Source organism: Buteo buteo, chromosome 2, assembly GCF_964188355.1.
Source record: "Buteo buteo chromosome 2, bButBut1.hap1.1, whole genome shotgun sequence".
Lineage (NCBI taxonomy): Eukaryota > Metazoa > Chordata > Aves > Accipitriformes > Accipitridae > Buteo > Buteo buteo.
The window spans coordinates 44,620,331-44,643,897 of record NC_134172.1 but is presented as its reverse complement, the minus strand read 5'-3'; the positions used below and the strand labels follow the sequence as shown (position 1 = coordinate 44,643,897).

General features: G+C 38.4%; 1 protein-coding gene across 11 annotated transcripts in view; it reads left to right on the top strand.

Moving 5' to 3' along the window:
• Positions 1-23,567, top strand: part of SLC4A7 (solute carrier family 4 member 7) — a 96,483-nt gene that overhangs the window by 4,640 nt on the left and 68,276 nt on the right. The window contains exon 1 of one of the 11 annotated variants that reach the window (XM_075052739.1): positions 19,589-19,764. The exons of 9 other annotated variants lie outside the window; for them this stretch is intronic. In XM_075052739.1, coding sequence (XP_074908840.1) covers positions 19,729-19,764 — 36 coding nt within the window. In that variant the 5' untranslated portion in view covers positions 19,589-19,728. Of the gene's footprint in view, positions 1-19,588; positions 19,765-21,595; positions 21,642-23,567 lie in introns of those variants that run through there. One more of the 11 variants, XM_075052767.1, reaches the window with a different exon arrangement.

Below are 23,567 nucleotides of genomic sequence, written 5' to 3'. Positions count from 1 at the left end.
TAGAACAAAGTTTTACAGAATTGACTGCTTCATATCTTTCCATGTATCTTGGATGACTTACTGTTTTAGAAATTAAATAGTGAAAAGTCTTCTTTTGTGTGTTTATTGGCCACCTTATTTGACATGTGGCTTTTGTGATGGTAAGTCGAATGACAGGTCTCACCAAGAATTTTATGCTGGTACGTATAAATTTTTTTTGTATGAACATAGTAAGCTCGAACCGGTGTTTTCCCTTTATGGCTGGACAAGGGTAACTGAGGGTATGTTTGTACTGCATAACTGAGGACTGTGCAGGGAACTCTCCTCCCCCGTGAGTTCGTGGCATCTGGCTGAAGAACACATGCTCTCCGCAAGTTAAAGCAATACAGTTACACTGGTGTGGCAGTGCCCTAGCTGAATAGCCCTGATGAGAGAGAATTTTACTAGTCTGGCAAACTTGCAGACCTGAATCTGTGACTTGAGAGACAAGCTGCTTTTCTGTATTGTGCTGTTTGGGTAGGGTGCATACCTTGTACAACTTGCACCGTGCAGGGGGCTATGAGCAATGTCACTGATCACCTTTGGGTTAGAGTACTGTAAGCTGCTAGTGTGTGTGCTGGCAGTCTTTTTCAGTTCTTAAAAAGTTACCATGGCTGTCAAAAACTTGATGTGTTACTTCAGAACTTTCATTAGGCTTCATTGCAGTAGTTTTATCTGCTGTTGGGTATACTCAGTTGAGTAGTTGTTGCCTTGTATCTATGTGATTGATCTGCTTCTGTAGGTGACTTTAGACAAGTGACCATGGTGGCTGTTGGCTTTTGAATATTGATATCCTTTACACAAGGATATCTGACACACAAGATCTTTAGTGGCCCTGAAGTAGTACTTGGTATATAGAGCTGCTCTATAACTAGAGATTGATAAAATACAGAGTATCTAACTTGAATGTACTTGAACTTAGCCAGGGAAGGTCTCCAAAGAATACTGTCATGCTTTTGGTATAGCATATTCTGGAGTGATAAAGTTTAGGGACATTTCAAATTTTTTGCTAAAATTAAGATAGTTGTCTAGCTAATGTTTTGAAATAGTGATATAAATAGTGAAATTCAAGTGAGGTTTTTGTAAATAAGCAGACGGAGAAGAGCAGCACAAGCTACTTAACCCTGTAGATTACTAAATATCTGAATGCAAAAATGAGACTATTGATTCTTCTGCAGATGATCTTACAGTGTTCATAAATATGTATTTCTAAATTTACTTTTGCACAATTAGCAGTAGGTGACAATATTACATTATTTTTAAAGAAGCGCAACGTTTGCATTTAAAAAGTCCATCCTGACATCTTAGAAGCTGCTTTTTGTGTTACTGAGAATAAACATCGATTATGCAAGCATCCCAAATCTACCTTGCCAGCATATCTCAATGGTTATTAGAAGGGATTATCTGTGTAAGAGTCTGTGTTGGTTTGTGCTTGGCATCCTCCGAGTGCCTTGTTTCACTGGGAGTTAAATTTGCTTCAGTAGAGAGAGCATGTCATGACAAAGGAAATGTGTATTTTAACCAGTAGATGGAGCTATTTTAGTTACATATCAGCATGACTATTTATGTAAGTTTTTTGAAAACTTTCCTGAAGTCTTTTCAATCATTTTTTCTTTGGAGTATGGCTCATAGTTATTTTATAATTTCTTTATCTACAGAGAAGACTAAATGTTTTATTCTTCCAGTAACAGTGCCAGGATTGTACAGCAGGAAGGCTATTCCGTTTTTGTAAATGTGTAAAAAAGAGTGAATGCTTGTGCTTTATGGGAATTACAGTTATCTCTGTAAATTGTCCAGTGTCATGTGAGTAGAGCTCTATAGCCTTTGTACGCCTTGTGTTGCCTGAAATAACGTTTCGGAATATTGATCTGTAGTGTCGTATCTGACAGTCTGGATTCTCTTGTGACTTCTGCCCAGGAAAGGCTGTTAGCTCGAATGGAGATTTTTGTTTTTCCTACTTCAGTGCCTTAAACTAAATTGACTCAAAGCTATGTAATGGAAGGGTTGTCCTATTTGGGTATACTGGCACAAGTTGTTTTATTTCGGCAATGCTGAAGTGCTTCATAACCTTGAAACACCCCCAGCTTATTAATTCTAGCAAGTCCCATTTTAGCAGAAGTATTCACAATGCTGTCTTTGTTCTATCATCTTGTATCCTCCTTCAGCATCCACTTTTCTAAAAGGTACTTTTATTTTTTAATTAGCGTTTGACACTCTGCCCCTGCATTTGTACTTAGTAATGTACCTGATAGACCTTCCCTTTCTCCCACTCTTTCAAGTCTTCAGCACTGAAGATTATTTTTGGTGAACACAGTGTCAACTTGAAGAGTAGAACTTTACTCAAATCTTCATTTTGAACTCTCTCAGTACATGGTATTTTGTGAGGTATAGGTGTGTTGCCTTCTTCCGCAGATTCCTGCTGTGAGAGATTTTTGAGATTTCTTGTGACTCAGTTTTTGTTGATTTTTTTTTTTGTCTACTTATTCAATCTCATTGGAAGTTTAAATTTTCTACAAATGATACAGAATGAGTACTGATATTTTTCCTAAGATGTAGTTGTGCTGGAAGGCATCTAAACTTGTCATGTTGACAGTATGGCTAAGACAGTGACCTGAAATACCAAAATATTTTTAAACTTAAGAACAGACTTGAAGTTTTTTTTTTAACTAAAAGAGAGTCTTCAGCAGAAGTTCCCAGATTGGGCACCTATTGTCAAACTGTTGCTCCAATTTAACAGACTTTCTGGAGTCTTCCTCCAAACAAACCGGAGTTTCCTGTGAATGAGGCATGTGGGCAGAGGCTGCAGAGAGGAAGGGGGAATTACCACCGTCTGATGTGTGTTGGAATTCTGTTGTTTGACCTACTCTGCCCTCTGCTACTGTTCCTTCTACAGTACAGATATACTACTGAAGATGTTAGCTGAGGTCTGCTTTTAGGTGGGGAGAACTGAGGACTCACATGAAAACTTAAGGGTTTTTTTGTTACTATCCTTTCACTATCAGGGCATGTGTGTACTAAGAGTGTGTATATGGACAGCATGTCTTGAAAAACTATGCTTCCCTAAAGCTTAAAGTGAAGATTTTTTTTTTATCTGCACCGCCCTCTGCTCATTGTTGCACTAGACTGATTCCTCTGCATTTTCCATGACTAATGTCTACTAAATATATGCTGGCTGTGTCTTGACTGGGATCTATTTTGGGATGAAGAAAAAGACAGCTAAGTGATTGTAAATACCTGGGTTATGGCAAGGGTAATGATATCAGTTATTCCTTGCTAGAAAAAGCTAAGAATTTGCTTCAACAAAAAGTGCCACTTCTGAACACCATGACTGTTTCACTAGCAGAGTATAATCACAAGACTAGAGAATGCCTAATCAGGCTGTCTTGTTTGTATATCCTTGTTATCAAAGAACAGAAAGAGGTTAAAGCAAACCTGTGTTCATAGAGGTGTTGTGATAGAATCTCTTTTGGTGCCCATTTCTGGAATGTGATTGCTTCTCAGTGCAGAAATTCTGCTGCCATGTCAAGAGATTCAGGCTGCTGTGTTCTGGATCTCAAAAGTCATGCTAAGCGGAAGCACGTGTGATTCCTTTCTTTCAGACAGGGTTATGAGTAAGCTAGTACAGCTAGTAAATCATGTTTATTGCTAACTGATCAGACTTCAAGTTCACATTTAGAAGCCCTGATTCTTCAGATTTTCTCTTACATTTGTAAGACAAGGATGTATAGCAGATGCTAATGTGCCTAACGCCTTGTTGTACAAAGATCTATTTTCTGTTGTATAACTTCAGTTTTGGAGGAAAAAATTAAGATGTGTTTTCTCCCCTTCATATTGCCTTCCGCATCCATTGTTAGTTTCAGCTCCAGCAGAGCTTTGGCTTATCTAACTCCACCCCTGCATGATTAGATAACGTTTGTATATTCTTCCCACCCCTGCTTCCACCTTCCATGTACTCTGTCTTGCATTTGAGCTCAGTCACAGGTTCCCTTTTCTCTCATGTTGGTCCATTGTCAGGCCTGCTTGAATTCCTGCATGCAGGAATCATCCCTCTTGTCCTTTGAGGAGGTTGTCCTTGAAGATCAGCCAGCTCTCACAGGCTTTCCCTTCACCCTCCATGGTGGTCTTCCATGAGATTCTACCAAGAAGATCCCTGAACAAGCTGAAATCTGCTCTTCCTGAAGTGCCCTGTTGTAACTGTATGTACTGGGTCTTGCACTGTACACTGTACTATTTGTCTTTCTCACTTTTCTCAGGACTTTAAACTCCACAATTTCATGGTTGCTGTGGCCAAGGCTACTCTTAATTTCCACATCTCTGTCTGATTTTTCCTTGTTTGTGAGCAACAGGTCCAGCAGAGCAGCTTCACTAGTAGATTCATTGATCACTTGCACCAAGAAATCATTTTCAACACACTCAAGAAATCTGGAGTGCTTGTGCTTGACCACACCTTACCAGCAGATAGCAGTGTTTTTAGGCCCCAATGTGTACCAGGGCCTGCAATTGTGAGGCTTCCTCCAGCTTTCAAATGAAGGCTTCTTCTTCTTCCCCTTCTTGATCAGGAGGTCTGTAGCAGTCACCTAGCACAGCATCACCCATGTTGGACTGTTCTCTGATGCTTACCCATAAGGTCTTGACTGTCCCATCACTGTTCCAAGCAAAGCAGTGTTTGTTGTAACCAGCTCTTTTCATAGATTGAAACACATGTTCCTTAACTTTCCGGCCTGTTTTTTCTCAAGAGCTTGTATCCATCCATTGCAGCACTCCAGCCATGTGAGCTGTCCCACTGTGATTCTGTAATTCCTGTGAGGTTATAGCTCTGCGACTGTGCATGGGCTAAGTCCTCCTGTTACTTCCCATGCTGTCTGTGCTTGTGTGCAAGCACCTGAGATGGGCCCCCAGACATCCCTCTTTCAAAAGGGAAGTGTGCGAGCCTTCTGTCATGTGTTCCCTATGTCTTCACTTCTCTTAAGTGTGACAACCTTTCTCCACGATGCCTGGTTTAAAGTCTTATTCACAAGCTTAATGCGCTTGGTGGCAAAGATATTCTTGCCATACTTTGTCAGATGGTTCCTGCAAGAGGTTACTGTGGTCATAGCAGTAAAAGCTCGCTAATAACCACATATTGACTATCTGGATGCATCTACTCTGCCCTGAGCCTTTCACTTCTCACTGGAGAGACTGAGAAACGGCACCTGGGCCTCTTCACCCTTGCCTGCAGTGCTCAGTAGTCACTCCGATTTGCTCAGTAATTGCTTTTTGGAAGTGTCACTGGTGTCCGTAGGGCTTAGGGGGGAGGTGCAATAATTTGAGGATTGAATGAGCCTCAGTCTTTCCAAAACATTATTCAGCAAGCAGAAGACCTCCCAGGACCTCCTGCTTACCTTCCCTGTTGTTCAGTGTGTTCATCCCCTCCTGCATCTCTCTTACCTGGCCACTCAGCACCTCAGAGATAGCTCACGGCCCTCAGATGAGGACACTGCTATCAGCAGCAGCAGGGAGGAGCAGTGGGTGCTCCCTGTCGCTCAACACCTGGATGGTGACATCCTCCCAGTGCAGTTCTTGGAGTTGGGATCTCTGATGCGTGAGGGTCAGTTGCTTCAGCTGGTGTTGGAGACTTCAGCCTGTAACATGTTGCACGATCTTGAATGGTGTTCAGGGCCCTTTGTAGCTTTGTCCTGTGAACTGCTGTGACATCTGTTAGCTGACTCTGTTGGCTGAGCCCTGGGCGATGTGCTGTGCCCATGTTTATGTTAAACTATTAAGCCTTACCATCTAGTTCTGTTCACAATCTAGATTAAAAACACACATGTTTATGTGAATGTTTTGTTCTACTTGCAATTGGTTTCTGATATACACATCATATCAATATTATTTTAACAACTCCAATATTGTAAACTTACTTGTAATGACTGCTATTTCTGCAAGGCAACTATTCATTTGCATTTTTTTTTCCTTTGTCTTGTACAGCACTATTGTGAGGATATACTGTTATGTAAGTGCATGTTTCTTTAACATGTCAAACATATTTCCAGGCAGACGTCGTGTACGAAAAAGGAAATGAGAAACTTCTTGGTGAATAGCCACAGTTGGTGTTACTGTTGGTGGTAAAATCTTCATTTTGTTTGTCAGATGACTATACCCTACCAGTCATGCATTTTAAAACTGTTCATATAAAGACAAACAGATAGCATCTGATAATTATTATGACTCATTTAGGGAAGTGATAAAACCCAAGAATAGCAGAGATCCTTTCCTTTTTCAGCTTGATTTTTATTAACATTGTTGCACTTGCCTGCCCTTGAGAGATATCAAAAAGGAAATTAAGAAGGCAAGTACTCTTGTAATTAATATTTGGATGAATTGCAGATAATTAGATAATGATAGGATGGAGAGACATGTTTCAGCTGAGAAATTAAGTGTACAAAACCAGTTATTGGACAGTTTTAATTTAGATTGTAAATACAAGCAAATTTATTAAAGCTTTTCTAACTGATTTTTGTGGAAATTAGTGAGTTTTTAAAACTGATGTATGCCAATCAAAAAGGGAAGAATATCAACCAGGTGTTTTTGTTGTTGGCATCAGTGTTGCTATCCATTACCTGCCTTAACTGCTGATGCTATATAAAATGCTTGCAATTACTTTACATTTTTTTAGAAACGTAACCAGAGTTTATTTTCAAAATATTTTGTAGTGTACTTTGCTAGATTGACTTTGCTTGCTTTTACTGAAATATGTAACTGTATATGAATCTGTGTATGGTAAGGATAAATATTCTTTGGTCTTGTTTTATACCCAGGTGCTCTATCTAGAGCTTCAGCTGAGGAAGATAAGTTTATTGATGTTGAGAGTATTTTTCCTTAAAGTCAATAGAATGAACATTTATTTTTCAACTAAATAAAATTATAGATTCAAGCCTTCAGAACAGGGGACTCAAAAAAGGTTGAATATCTGATCCCCAAGAAAGAAAACAAATTAAATAGGGGTAGGATGCTAGCTTAATTTTTTTCCTTTTAATGAAATAGCTGTTCACCAAATGAATTTGTTTGACATGATTAAAAACTATTTGTCAAACAAAACATTTTGTTTGACATTATTAAAGGTACTTAAATTGTGGTCCTCTTATAGACACAAATACATGCCAATTGTTTATGACTTTTGTATAGTGCAGATGTGCTTGGTAGGTAGCCTGTTGGCTTATAGTTAAGGAAGAAGATGGCCGTATTCTGTTGAGTGAAGACAGTGTTAGTCTGAGGCTTTTAATTCTTGAGCATGAGTAAGTTGCCTTTTCTATGAAGAAGACACAAATGAAGGGCAAAATATAAATAGGGAGCTGAAGAAATTTCATATGCTCAAGGCCAAAGAATATACCTACTACTTGTATTCTGTCCTTTGAATGGACAGAACCTTTTGAAAAGACAGGCAAACGAGAGTTCAGTGTGCTTTTCTCATTGGTGATGGGGCTGACTTACTGTAACTCATCTGGTATGTGGGATTTTAGCTAATCGTAATACAGCAAATAACTTGTAATATGCTGCTTTGTTAAATGAGGTGACTAATTTATCTCCATCACATTCAGTGGTTTGTTGTATGACTGGGTATTTACTATGTTTGCATTTATGGTAGCCCAGGCTGGGTGTCTGATGATTATAAACTTCCGGATCCTGGAGGCAATGTAAAGTTGAGAATTTGCATGTTAAAACAGTAGTTCTCAAACCAGGTGTACTTTTCCAGGTCATATTGCATATGCTTCAATGTGTACAAGGGGTGTGCACTTACCTGCTAGTCCGTATCAACTCTATAGCTGTGTTTCTTTGGGGAAGGGGTGGGGGAGTAGGTCTACACTTTAAAAACTATATTATGGATTAATGAATTCACAAATAATTAACTGCAGCTTCTTGGCAAAAGACTTATTTTTCTTTGGCTATCCTTGGAAGAAATCTGTAGGGCTTGATGACCACTGGTTAGATAATTAAGTTTCAAGCAGCTAAGGGTGTAATCTTGCCTGTTGTTGTAAGGGGTTGCTGCAGAATACTTTGAGTTGAAATTACAGCTGGTGCCTATTTTGAATAAAGTCGCCAGTGGTCACTTTCAGGTACCAGGGGAGGTCGTAGCCAAGAGGCGAACTTGGTGGCAGTGAAGGCACCAGGGAGCCGGCAAAATGTATCTGTTTTCAGAAATAGCTTCTAGACAATGGGGGCAGTATCTTCATACCAGAGGTTTAAGTTCATTTCAGAGGCTGCAGAGGTGGCAAGAGCTGGGGAGACACCTGGACGATGGCAGTACAGCTGTCAGGGCTGGAAATGGTGCTGTGGAAGCTGTTAAGAGCCCGAGGGGTTTGCGGCTAGGCAAGGCAATGGAGAGTGTTTGTATGTGTGGTTGTTTCTGGAAATGTAAGCGTACAACATGCGTGAGTGTCTACTTAAGAGTAAAGAGTACATACCTCCAAGATGGCATATTGGCTTCTGTGTTATGACTTGCATTACTGCTGTTTCTTGTCAAGCTCAGAGGATCAGTTGTAAGTTTATGGTGATACATCACGAGACTGTAAATAGTTTCATGTACTATGGCCACATTATGATATGGAGAACTTGTTTCTCACTTCAGTTGTCTCATGGTATAAAACAGGCTCTTGGGTGAAGGCAGAAGAGAATTTCCTTTCCTGTCTTGAGGGTTACTAAAAAAAAAATCCAAATGCTGTGAATGGATACAATGTGCTGTACAATTTAATGAGATCTGAACAATGGCTCTTTATTGGTGAATGGATTGTTCATGTGTATGTGTGTATTTATCTTTAAGATGTACTAAATTTGAATGGAAGAAGGTATGTATTGTTACAGAAAAGTAAGGAATGGACACGTTCTTATTTTTGAGAACTGGTCTCCTGTAGAGCTGTATATCAAAATAATTTTGTGTTGTGCAAGTCTAATATTTCACTAACAGATCATTGATAAACATATTTTAAGTCTAGTAGTATTCCTGAAGTGAAGTATAGGACAGTGAAGAGGAGACTAATCTGGGAACTGGTTTCAACCTCCTCTTGCTTATATAGGAATCATTAAGGTAAGATAATGATCAAGAAAGTGGCTTGCTGTGAGGAGTGGTACAGGGCGAAGGGGAGCTTTGTAGTGTCCTTCTGTAGGCTCTGTGGCCAAGGTAATTCTCAAGAATTCAATGGGAAATTCATGTGTAACAGCAAGCAACAGAGGTGAGTTTTAGGTATGCCTTGACAAGGCTGCTGTTCTCCCCTTTCCCCTTTAGTTTTGTTTTCCAACTTGGTTGTAAAGTATCCAATGCTTTTCTTTGTTAGAAGGAGCTTTACTTGACTTTTATCCTTAACCTCATCTGTTGACAGATGACCTCAAAGGAATTGGATAATCACCGAGTGCCCTGTTCTGTGTGAGCAGTGAGTCCATATTCCTGTGATGTGGAAGGATTCCCCTGGGATGTCTGCTATAAAAAATGTGTTTTGTGACTCTGAAAAATTGGTGTGCTTTCTGCACATACCTGCAAAGATTGACAGTGACTTGTACTGCAGCATTGGAGAGAAGTTTCTCTTGGTGGCTACAGGCAAGTGCCCCCTCTGTTGAAGTGAGAAAGAGAGCATTTGCAACTCTACAATACTTCTGTGTTTCATATACTGCATCTTATATAACTAAACACTGAGTTCCTTCTAAGTAGTGTAATGGCACCTTTCCTCATGTTACTGTGCTTTGGCATGAGTTGCTGACGTCCAAGTGAAGTGTGTTCCTTGTTCCTTTTGATGAATGTAATTTTAAAGTGTGGCTTCTCTCTAATCACTAGGCAGAGACCCACAGCAGCTTTCCAGTGTATTAATTCTGGGCAGATAGTAATGAAAACTGAACTGTAAATGATGTCCTGGATGTGACTGTATTTTTTTTGCCCTGCCTTGTGGTATTTGTATTACTGAAGAAAGTGCTTGTAAACCCCTTAGGCTGCAAGAAAGCAGCTTTGTTAGAAGCACCAGAAATTGAAGAACTTCTAAAATTAATCCTACTTTCCCTGTGATACACATAGTGCTCATGCTTTGAGACAGTCATCAGGAGTAATTTTGCATCACCAGTGTGGACGAAAGTTTCAAAACATGTTATATGCTTTATATTCTGTCTGATAGGTCAGTAATCCTATATCAAAGTCATAGAAAATCCAAACCTGAAAACTAACTCTTTGTTGGAAGTGAAACAGAGTGTTAAGCAAGCTCATGTAGTGTTAAAGGAGCAAAGCTCTTAGTGCAGTTGATCATAGAACTCTCTGTAGATGAGAAAGTTGGTCTTTAAGTGTCCTCTGCTGATTATGTAAGTTAATGTGTTAAACTTACTTGTAGCAAGTAGTTTGACAGAAGTCTTATTAGTGGGAATAATGGTTTATGTCAAAGTGGTTCAGAGGCTAGATGTAATGAGACAGCCAGAATTACTTGCTTTAAACTGAATAATTGGATGTGGTTCTGTCATGGTATTCTAAGACCCCACTTGAGCAACAAGCAAGTCTTCTTTCATCATAGAAAGTGCCACCCAGCATACAGCTACAGCACAACAGAGAAGCTTAGGTTTGAGCACAGGGCAATTTGTCTTCCCTTGCAACTGAAGGCTGAGTGAGGTTTCTGGTTTTAAATACTTACTGGTGAAATTTTTTTTTTTTTTTAAAGTCTCTGTTACTGTAATAGAGAGTGCCTGTAATTGAAGGCCTACTCATGATGTGTCTGTAAAGAAGTGGTCCCTGATTGTCAAGGCAATATAGCATAGGAGAGTTATGTTCATGGCTTCTTAGATCATGTGTTGGTATTATCCTGTTATGAATGGTAGCACCTTCAGGGGCTTCCTGATTTAGAATAGGTAGAATTTTCCTCTGTAGTTCCAAAAATTTCCAAAAAAAGCAGAGGATTCTTTTGTGGTGTGTCTTTATTGCTTTTTGTTAATGAAATCTTGATGAAGAGCATAGTGTTTGAAAAATTGTATTTGAATTGATGCTTCAGAATTACTGTAAAATGTTAAAGGATATTCCACTTCAGTAGTAAAAAGGACTTGAGTCAAGTTAGTGTGCAACACCTAGAAAATACATGAATAGTTACCTGAAATGTTTTTTGTTCTTCTTGAGAAAGCTTAGCTATGTAATACAATACTGCTTTAAAATGTCAACAAGTACATAGAGCTATTGAAATAGGAACATTATTATTTAAAGAAAAAGAAAAGGGGTGAGTTTCAGGAAACCATTGGTGAACTTTCTTCCACTACCCTCTTCTTCCATCTGTCGTCTTATGAAGTGTTAGACTGTGAATGTTGCTAACAGCATCTTTCAAACCTGCGTGCCTATCTTTGTCTCTAATACTACTTAATTATTTTAGAACTTTTAGAAATATGGGTTTATCTTGTAAATTCAAATTAAGACCCAGAGTAGAAGTGAAGCCTGCTGACACAGTGGTTCCAAAAGTCTGGTATTGTGGTACAGTTCCTTTGTTGTGGAATGTGTTCATGATAATACTGTTTAGGAGAGCATGCGTGTTTATGAATGTGTATAAGTTGCTAATAACATTACGTGTTACCAAAAATCCAGTTACATTATGGAATTAGGCAAAAGTTGGAACGAGCTTCAAATACATAGAATAAACTTTTCTTTAGTCTGCTTTCATTTTTTCATTTCCTAAACAGTAAGTGTAAATATGCATTGCAGTGTCTTCAATTGCTTTTTGTTCAACATACTTCTTTAACAGGTTGGTATTTGAGTATGCAGCTTGATTATTTTCTTCAACAGAAAAGGCTGGAAGTACCATAAGAATAGAGAGCATGATGGTTGTGCTCTGTACTATTGTACAATAGCCTCCTTTCTGAGATTATCAGAATTGCATGTTTTTTTCCAAATTACATAGCTCGTATGACTAAATTTCAAGTGTTTAAGCATTACGACATCAGGGGTCTGAAAAAAGTAAGTTATTTTCACTCATATATCTAAATAACTTGCCCATGAGTGAAAATTTAGTGTTAATAGCAGCATCAGCATATACAAGTGATTTCTGAAGTGGACTGCTTTCAGGTTCCCCCCTAGTGTCCTGGTATGAAGGTTGTAATTCTAAACCGAACTACAGTTCAGGTTTTACTGGGAGAGCTTCCTTTTGGCACAGTTGTTCTCTCCCAGTGAGAAAGGGGTACATTATCCTTTCTTTGAGACCTTGACAGTGTACAGAGACCTCAGACAACATAAACAGCTTTTAGTAGATATTTGACCTAGTTATAAATATTTTAAAATACTTATTTATTTCTCTTATTATGCTTGAATAATTTTGTTTATATATATATATATATTAAACAATGCTTCTGCTTGTATTAATTTTGATAATCAAAAATAAAAACATTTAAATTTTAACGACAGATCTTTTGGAAACCTCAGTATTTGAGGAAGTCTGTAAAAGGTTGTTAAAATCAGATATGAAATTATTGCTTTTATTTAAATTAATTACATCTCAGTCAAAAGCTCTGACATTTATGTTAAGACCACCAAAAGCTGTATGTCATACTGCCCCAAATACAAAATTTTATTCAAATTTCAATAAAAAGGTACTGTTTTCTACCAAAGTTGAGTGCCTTATCATCATTCAGATATGATCTCATTTGATTAAGGTTAGAGCACAGTATAAGTCAGGTTGATACTGTTCTGTACATAGCAGATTTTCACAGCATGCTGTTCAGTGATACTTTTCCAGCCTGGTTTACAGGCAGTTGATTTTTTTCTGTAGAGTCAGTCCTGTGAAGAAATCTGAGAATAATTGCAAATAATTTGGTGAATAGGTTAATTTCTCTGTGTGCGCTCTGACTTAAGCTTAGTAACACTGGAAAAAAGGGATGGATATGCTTATAATATGCATATGTTCTAGGCAAATGAAAACTTTCTCATTAGAAACATCGGGAGTTGCCTAGAGGACAAGTATATTCAAATTCTTCCTATTCAAATATTTCTTTACACATTGCTTTTGGCTATAGGTGGGAAAGTTTCAATATTACTGCTCTTATCTGTTGTTACTCATATATCTTATATTTCATTTTTCAGATTATCTTCTGTATAAGTTTGAGGTAGAAAACAGTCTTTTGGAATCGTGGAATGACGAAAGCTTGGTTTGGTTGCTAAAAGCCTTCTAGTGAAGATGGTCTTCCTCCCAGAAAACCCTAAACATTTAAAGTTATATTAATGTGTATGATTAAGAGATCTGATTGCAGAAATTTGTTTGATATAGTAACACATCCCCAGGGCTGTAAGCTGTAGTTGTTCCTATTTTGTATGTCATAGTAAAAGCAAGTCTTGGCTTATGTGTAAATGGCTTCTCTACAGGTTTGATAGTATCAGAAAGATGTTCTGGAGACTTGGTTTCTAAATAGTTAGAAACCTCATGGATTTTTTTTTTCTTTCTCTATTCCCCCTTATCTGATGTTTGTAGAAAATTCATTTGGCTGCCAGATGCAGTTGCCATTGTCTAGATCAACTCTTGCATTTTTTTCAGCATTTAAAAATTCCCTACTAGCTGTGAAATCCTGAATTACAAATGTTAAGATGAAGTTCTTTTAGCCATCGGGTGTATCATATTGCTGGAAGATCTTTTGCTTAGGTCTCCCGTCTGGATGATATATTTTATCTATTTGTCTTAATGTTTGGTTTACTGTGTATTTGACTCAGTGTTTTAGTTTTCTGTCTGTTAATGGGATCAATTATGTTTGTAAGGACATCCTAAAGCTATAGAATGAATCTCTCTTCAAGCTCAGGCAGAGAATGCAGGAGGAGAGTTTGTATCTTGGGGCATAACTTGATATATTGAAGCCAGCTTTAGAGTTCCTGGGGCTGGTCAAAATTGCCATGGTTGCATCTCATGGAACATGGGTCTGATGTAAGCTTACTCTGCAAGTTCAAATTTGCCTTACAAGAAAATCATGGCAGTAGAATTTTTATGGGTAGACTTTATGCGAGGCTAGATAATTGTCTGTCTTCCAGAAGTCAGTGTGAAAGTTGAAAGCCTGTCTAAATTCCCTGTTCTGCATGCTCTAATTTCAATTAAAATCAGTCTTTCTTTGAGCTTGTATTCATGCTACTGGATGGCAGTATACAGATTAAGCTGCATAGAACTGTGGTCTAACTGTGGCTATATTGGGAAAACAGGTAACTTCTGCTTATTCCAAAATGATAAATAATGCCTTTGTATTGTTTGGGTAACCCTTTCAGAGAGCACCCTTTATAGTAGTTGTTGGCTGGTTAGAACTCCCATGCAAACTCAAATGTTAATGGTCTCTAAAGTAGAGATTTCCAAGTGTTTGTTAAACAAATCAAGAGTATCTAGTTTGCCTGCTCTGTGTTGGATGCACTCAACTTTTTTTACTAAATAGCCCCTCAAGTCTTAAGTTTACAGTAAGAGTCCTACAGCATTAGTTTTTCCTCTTCACAAGTGCATGCATCTTTCTTAGAAGTACTATGTTGTAGGTTGTCTTTTATGTAGTTATTCACAAAAGGAAAAGTTGTAATAAACTTCAGTAGTTTTCTTGAGACAAAGGATGTAGTAGCTACAAAAGAGGTAGGTTTTCTGTTTTGGCTAATTTTTAGATCTCTGTCAGATTTTTCCCCTTGCGTTTTGTCAGTTGAACTTTCCTGTAAAATACATACCATGTACGATGGCATGCACAAATCTGTTGTGGCAGAATCAGCACCTTACTTTTAAACTGACTTCTCCCAGAGCCTCCAGGTCAGACAGACCAAAACCATTACATTTCTTAGTACATCAGAAAACCAGCTGCTTTCTCTCATTAAACAGAAGCAAAAGGAGCTCAGCTGTATAGCTTTAAATTATGTTAGACAAGGCAATTAAGAAATAGAGGTGGATCCCCTATTAAATGTCCCTTCAATGATCCTTCCAAAGGATCTTAGGCTGTCTCCTAGAAGTTTAAAGTTCTGACTTTTTTGTTTAGCAACATCTTCTCTTACAAAGGTTATTTCAGTCTTCTAAGATACTCTGTTATGCTTTAGAATTGCAGGACAGTGCAATTCTTGCACAGTGATCTAAGAATTCTTTAGGATAAAGAAAAATTAGAATATCTCTCAAAAATGCTGCCAAAATGCCTGGAGATTAATTTATGTAAAAGCAAGCAATGGCGGATGTGTTGTAAAGTGAGTAGCTTTGAATTTAGAAAGCATCCTCATTCTTTTGCCAAACCACCCCCCCCCAACCCAACCCCAAAACCCAACAAATAAATGACCCCACTCCCCCCCAGCCTAGCTCAATGCCATTTGCATGGTGACCACATGCTCATACATGTTGAAGTGAAATTTTTGGTAGTATTCTGTTTGAACATGGTGAATTTCTTCCATCTGTCTCTACTGAGGGATGTTTTTGAGTCCAGGAATAAGTACTCCAAAACTTCACATATATCTTTGGTTTTCCTGCTTTATCGATGTATCCAAATCAGGACTGCCAGTAGATTAGTGACGTACTCTGTACAAGAGAGTACATAATAATCTTGCTGTTGATGCTGATTCAGGTTACAGATTTCAGCAGTATCCTCTCTAGAGAGTAAGTACGCAGCTCTCGGAATGAGATGTAATTGTGTAATGTCAGGAGGGCTCAAATTAGTTATCTGCCTCATGCTCGTTCTCAGGATCTCGGTGGCTTGTGACAGCTGTCCTGCAATGCACTGAGAAACCCAGGAGTCCACTACTGGGACAATACACCAGAGAATATCTGCGCAGAATACATCTATGTGGTTTTTTTTTCTTCCTCCTTTTTTTTTCTCCTTTCCTTTTTCTTTTTTTGGAAACACTTAGTTCCATGCGTACGTGCCAATACAAACTGAAGCAAGCTGAAGCATGCTATGCAGATGTAGCTCTTGGGAACTGGCTGTTAGGTGAAAATACACTTGTAGGCAGTCAAACTCTTGGTTTTTATGGATAGTTTTATTTCATTAAATGATAAGCCCCTGCCTACGAAGATTTCTGTGTTCCCTTGCTAAGGGAATAACATCTCCTTAGAGGAATAGCTTATATTTTTATTTTATGTGTAATAGAAAACTATTAGGAAGCTGTCTGTTCTTCTTAATATGAGTTACTAGGTTCCCATTTAATAAGAAGCTGAACAAAACCATCTGTACTGGTATTTGGCATACTAATACTGGACAGTTTGTGTCATACAACTTGTTCCTGCCTCACGTTAATTCCCTAGCACCTTGCCTCCCTTCCTGACTCCCCTGTGACCTGCTCCCCCCACCCCCTGTGCCCCAATCCAAAATAAAGCCTCATTTAGAAGTACTGTCTTATTGTTTCATGGGTATTTCTTGTTTTTTTAAATATTATTTTCTAGGGAAAGGTGCTTTGAGTATGATAGATGCTGTCCTTTCAGATACATGAAGAAAGGTGGCAGTGAACTGTGTAGGTTTTTTTGGGCTGCAATGTTAGAAAAGATAGTCATATTAATTTTGTATAATTTGTTCATATAAGGAAGGAAGGGTTGAGTTTGGATTATGGTAACTCTCCCTCCCCATCCCGCAAAACAGAATTTTGAAGTATCAATAGAAATCTCATACCAGATCTACCAATTTACAGGGCTAGATGTGTGGGTATGTCAGTCTCGCCCCTTTGTAAGAAAATGAGCACTCGGTTTCTTTGTGCTCCTGTCTAGCTAGGTCTGTTAGCGCTGGGCTTGAGCTCATGTGGGAAGTCCTGCTGAGAGCACAGACCTGCCCACTGCAGCTACTTTAAATAAAAATATGCTTGCGTCCTGCTGTCTTGGAATGGCAGATGAAGCACAGCTCTGCCTGCTAGAGGCTCTGCAGACCCTGCAATAGGGCAGTTTACAGCCACCTCATGCTAGACTGGGATCATAATTGCTCTCTCATTTTAAGAGCAAAAAAAAAAAAAAAAAAGAGGATTGGAAAGAAGTGCTTGTGGCTGTAGTAGTATATACAACTTGCTGATGTGTTAACGCTAGTGTTGCTGTAAGATGTTATAGAGGATATTTTTACAGATTGATCCAGAAACTAGTCATAACAAGTGACATGAAAATTACTCTTCTAATTCATTGTAAATGTTTCTGCATTCTACCCCATGGTTAACAGAAGTTTTGGAATTAGTCCAATTTAGTTGATTTTGAGGGAATTTTTAATGGAAGCCCATACTACTTACAAGGAAATCATGGACTATGTATCGCTTGTGAAAAGATTAAAAGTTTTGCAAAGAGCTAAGAGCTCAGATGAAATCTTTCTTTTCTGTCTGGAGAATAGATATGGTTTTTTTGGACCCATCTTTCCAAAAAAGTGCTTTTATAGCTGGAGATAAGCTCAAATAAGTGGAACTTGAAGGGGTATAAAAGTAAAAATTAAGAAGGAACACTGATGGAAAAAGTGTGTTTCATGATAGCTACTTATGTTTCTTTTTCTTTTTTTTTTAAAAAAAACAACCTTCATACACTTCTGCAGCATCAAGCATATGGTTGAAATATTGTTGCAGCACAAATAGTTTTTCTCTGAGTTCTCACAGTGTTGTCACTGAACATGTTCAAGAATGTGATAATTTTGAATATATTTGCATACAGTTTGTTTTAGAATACTTCTGTAGTTATGCATGTTGAGACAGTTGCAGTTTGAAGTTGCTGTGTTGTTCTCCATCTAATGCAAAGCTTTTCCCTGGTATTTATTCTTAGGTAAGAGCAGACGTTTATCCACGAAGTATTTTGGTATGGAACTTGAAAGACAAAAAACTTCCATCTGTTTAAAAGAACAACTTGTTTATATTTTAGAATGTTGGATTTTTCAGCTTGGCTCTACATGCGCCTGTTCTTTGCTTTCTTCTTTTTTTTTCTTTTTTTTTTTAAAAAATGAATAAAGCCTCTGAGTGGTTTTTTTTGTTCAAGACTGACTGACTATTAACTAGGAATTGGTTCATTACAGACTAGAAAGAGATTTCAATAAACTGCTTCAGAGATTTTTTTTTTGGTTTGTTTTTAAGGTTTCCAAATCAAGTAAGTATTCTTTCCAAAACTGATAAAATAAAAAAATCAAAGGTGTGATTTCCACAGCAGCTCCCACCCCCGGCCCCCCCGCCACCCCCACTTTCTATCCCAAAGGAATAGACAGCCTCTTCCCCCTTCACACACGCACACAGAGCCTATGAAACCCAACTATTTGTACTTTTAGAAATTGAAGTACTTCTAGTACAGATTTATGCTAAGGAAGGCTGCATTAAAGTGTAGGAGAGCCACCAGAACACAGTTCAGCATAGCTGTTTCAGTCTTCATCTGAGTAGCTGAAGAACTGTATGAATCTGTTCTCTGCATTACAAAAAGAATAGGTTTGGTTTAAGATGCTCAGTTGAGAAGAGATCACTAAGAGTTAGGGTATCTGATATTTTTGTTTAACTTTGTTCTTATATGAATCATTTGGTTTATGATCACTTACAGCAACAGGGAGGCCTTCAATAGCTTGGAAGTGAAAAGATTCACGCACGCATTAGGGTGAAAATCTATTTACAGAGTGGAAACAAACTACTTTTAAACTTACTTGTCATCGCTATCTGAGAATACTTTTATTAGCCTACGGTTAGAGAATTTTCTGGACTGAGAAAGGCAATGAGGGGAATTGAATGTGGTCTTCTGATTTCTGAACTGCTAGGTGATAAATACCATCTTCACAGTTGCACAGTATGTTTCTTTGGCTGGTGGTATTTGCCCCAAGTTTATGAACAGTACACTATTGGTTTTGTTTTGTCCAAGTTGTTCGTTTGTTTGTTGGTTGGGGTGGCACCAGTCCAGCTTCATTACTAGAGTTCTCGTCATCCAAGAAGTAGGAATGAAAGAAGAAAGAACAAGCAAGGCAGTGTCATGTCATGAAGGTTAAGTTATGGATAACGCCTTAAAGAGCCAGTTCTCCTATGCGTTCTGTGATGGGACAAGGAGATTAAGGTATGTCAGTTAGAAGGGGGGGAAGAATGAAATGAAGCTCTGAATTTGATCTGCTAGAATGGAGGTGGCGTTTTTCTAAGGCTGTCTTAAGCAAGGAAGAAGTATAGCTACTTATATCATACCTGAAACAGCCATCTTACGCTAGAAGGATACATGAAATTAATTGCAGGTAACGGCATGGCTTTTTTTACTTCTTCAACAGGAAAAAAAAACCCACGAGGATTTTTTAGGAAGTCCTCGTTTACTTTGCTGAACAAGAATATATGGCTTATGTAAAAAACCCCCTACTTTGGAATGAGTATTCAGTGAAAGGTTGATAAAACAGCTATAAACACACTTAACAGATGGTTTGACTTCTGGGTTGTTCTGTTCTGGGACCCGAGGTACAAATGTGCTTTCATTTTGTAGTGCTAATGAAGTCTTGGATCAGAGCAAAAATGTAACCTTGGAGCTGTTCTTAGCTGCTGTTGATGCAGAAAATGTTAAGTCTTGAACTCCGAGTTCCTTTTTTGGTATTCTCTGAGCTGGAGGAATTGAAGGCATGCCGTCTTGCCCATTCTGCTCTTGTTCGACCCTGCGGTAGCTGTAATCAGTGGCCTGGGAGATGAGAGACTGGCTAGGGAGCGATTGGCTGCAGGGCTGGGGAGCAATTTCCCGGAGTACATCTGTGTCAAGCAGAGCGAGCTAAAGCAGTCATGTGTGCGCAGTCTCTGATCTCTTGGGAGGTTCATTACAGGGTCTTGTACAAGGGCATTCTCCGCTTCTGCACATCAGCATGGAAGGAGCTCGTCCAGGGAAGAAAATGCAACCTGTATGTAAATAGCAGCTGTATAACTTATTAATGCTTCGAACATGCTCTGATGCAAGTGGCATTTAGCAACTGTGTCTCGAAGTGGTGTGCTACCTTAGACTCACTAGTTGTGGAAGAAATTTTTGAAAGATCTGGTGATGGAAATAATACTTGAAGTAGGGATTTCTGTATTGGGGAAGGTGTTTTCTGTGCAGTTAGAATTGCTTAATCATAGTAACTGGCTCAATTCAGAAAGAAAATGTGCTTTTAAAATCATGAGAGTATACTACCAGATTTTTGAGAGGGGTTGAGTGTGTTTGGTTTTTGTTGATTTTACCCCCCCCCCCCCCCCCTTTGCATTATTTTTAGTCAGCTTTTCTTAATTTAAAGGTTATCAGCTGTGGCTTTGGGTAATCCTGTGTAAGTATAGCAAGGAAGTTTCTGGTAAAGAATCGTGAACAATCAGTCGACTATTTCCTTTTGACAAAAAAAAAAAAAAAGGTGAACTTAATGAACTGTGTAACTGAGGTAGAATGATCATGGAGATAGAGTTTTCTTCAGACTTCAGTGGCATAGCTACAAAACTCTGTGTGCGGGGATTTCTACAATGAAGCAGTAAACTCTAGTCTTAGTGTTAGAAGCTATTGCTTAGCTCTTGTATGGGTAGTCTTGATCACTGCCATTTAACTGCAGTGCAGCGTGTAACACGGATTGCTAGTTTAGAGTACCCTGGAAACTAAAATCTATGGGATGGAATTTTCCTAAGTCGTGAAGTTTTTAAGACCCCTGAATTGTTTTATATAAATTTTGTAAGAGGACCACTAAACTGTCTATTTCCTTCTGTGAGCATAACAAGAGTTTCATTTAAATGCATCTGACTGCAGTGGTCTTGTTTGTTAGGGTCTCTGTAGTACAGTGATAGATTTTTGATTTTCATTGTGGTGCTACTTTCAGCTCTGGACACAGAACTGTGTCAGGCATGCATATGCCTAGAAGACTAGACAAAGATCTGAGGTGAATAGTTACAAAGATTCTACTACTTCTGTTTTTTCTAACTGTAATTTTGGAAATTGAAGTAAAGGGTGCTATGAATTTTTTTTGAATGAAATTTAGTGCTGTGAGGCAGTGATAAAATGCAACTTTGTAAAATGACTACTATGATGTTAGATATGCAACTTGATATCTTGTGTTGGATTGGTGACATTATTTGCCAACTATGCATGGTGGTAAATTTTATGGCTTGCAGAACACTCAGGTTGAATTCAAGTGGGCTTCTAATTTTAATTGAATATTCTCTTGCATTTTAGTCATGCCTTAATATTAATAAAGCCATCCTGTTTTCCTGTGTTCATTCTAACGCAATTTTTTTGGCCAAATTGCTGTGGTGTGCTATGGTTGGTGGCCAGTCACTACAGTGACCAGTCTCTTCATGCTTCCTTTTCTTTCTGCTTTTTTCTCCCAATTTAATTTTGTGTTCTGATTAACACAAGCACTTTGTGTTTACTGTCCAAAGACTAGTGTCTGATTTGTATGGGACATGGCTTGTCTTGCAGGTTGTGGCGCTCAGTGTGACAGTGGCCAGAGTAATGCCTGCTAGAACCACTGAAATAAAATTATTTATAAACATTAGATATTCAACTGTGCAGAAAGCAAAACTTAAAGATGTTCAGAACTGCTTTTTTCCAAGTGTAGTGGGTTGTTTTTCTGTTGTTGTGTGGTGTGTTTTTTTGTTTTGTTTGGGGTTTTTGTTTATTTTGGTTTTTTTGAAAGCAGCACACATATGTGTCTTTCTTTACTGTCTTCTACATACAGTTTTGGAAAAGTAAAAGTAAAATGCAACTTCTGGAGAGTCTTATTGAAGTCTGTTGGTGTCTATTGGACGTGCTCGTCCAAACAAGGTTTGTATAGCTCCTGTGTTTTTTCTAAGTCTTCTAGAAGCAGATTGGTCAGATGTATTTAGCAGGGTAAAGCTGAGCAGTTAATTAGAGGATTAGTGGGCTAGAGAAACTTCTCTAACCTCTTTCATTATAGCTATGGTCTTACTGAAATCTAAGCATCAGACCTTCCTGTGAGGCTCTAAGTATTGCTTTGATTAGGAAGGATCTTTATTTACATGTGAGGATAGTTGTGTAAAATAGTAATTGTATAACCACAGATAAAATTCACAAGAAAAGGGCATGGCGGTGGGGGTGGGTGGTGACACCAAAACCTTTGAGCTGTACTGGAGTCTTTCCTGTAGTGCTTGAGCAATACCTACTGCTGTGATAGTAGGGAAAAAAATATAATCTGGGAAGCAGCTGTTCCTGTGCAAATGAGACCATCTCAAATTCAACCAAGGGGGAACCCATCAATATGGTATCCTTCCTATTTTAAACCTGGTGAGTGTTCTGTTTGTGAATTACTATTAATTTTACTCTCATCCGTATATATTTAGAGGGCAAGGCCAGCTAAAAATTGTATGCCAACAAAATGAGACAGGGCCCATTTATATTTGGTGCATTTTCCCTTGGCTGTCAGGTTGATGTGCTTGATTTAGAACTAGTAGTGTTTCATCACTTTGGCAACTTCTGAAGATACAGTATTGCTATGTACACCAATACTGTGCCCAAAGCACTTACTTCAAATGCATTTATAGGACCGCTTGTGCAGTTCAGCTAAAGACTGTTTAACAGGCTGAGTAATACCTTCACTTTCTAAATAGTAGTAAGAACTGATTTTTTCATATCCTGGCTGTCTTTCAAGGAGGCAGCAACCGGAGATGCCTGCCTTCCTGGCCACCATAGGCTCATCTTACCTCTCGTTTAAAAGCAGAATCAATCTGACAGAGAAGTAAAACAATATATTTAGAACTTACCAAGTGCTGCTGTTAGTTGTTCCTGCAGGTGAACCATGTCAAAAAGCCCTTCCTAATTTACTCATTCTTACCTAAGGCTACTTGGTGCTCTGTATGGGTAGCAGTGGGAGAGCTCTAATGTAGACCTACTGCTGATGATTGCCAGAGGTAGAATGATTGTCATTGAACTCTGCATACAGTAGTCCCAGATGGCATTAACAAATATACTAATTTTCTGGTTTCTTTTCTTATGGTTTCCAGGGTTGCTGTCACTGGTAGACTTGTAGTCCTGTGAAATTAGGAGATAACACTAGTCTTGACTAATTCTACCCCACCCCCTCACCCACCCCCCACCCCCCCCCAAAGTATTAGTGCTTATTAGGTTGCAGTTCTGGGAGATTGAATGGGTAGGGAAGAGGCTGTATGTGCATTCTGTAAATTGGAGATGTATTTTATTTCCTGACTACATGGAGTGTTACGTGTGCTTAGAACAGGAATGCAGGCTTCTGAAACAAACCACTTAAGAAATGCTGCTTTGGAATTGAATTATGAATTACCCTACTGGTTCTTAATTATTCTGAACAATATATTTCAGTATATTTCAGTATGTATATGTTTGTTTGTAACAAAACAAATGAGTTTGTGTGTGTATCTATACAAAAAAGTCAGTTTTAAAATATTTGATATATGTACATACACATAACCTGGAAAACAGTTGCAAAATTAGGTTTTGTAGTTCCTCTTTAGTTATCTTTGAGATATGTGGTCAAAATGAAGGTTTCAATTTCTTTTTTCAGCTAAACTTTTATTTTTCAAGCAGAGCAATATTGGTAACTTTATTTAATTTTATTTTTTTGTTACTGGAGCCTTGATGGCTATCATATCTGTCTTCTGAATGCAAATCCAACAAAGTGAGGGCTGAAGATGTAACAAAAATCCTGCTTTGACTAGCCTTCCTAGGTCTAGGTCAAGCCACTGTTTTGAATTCTGT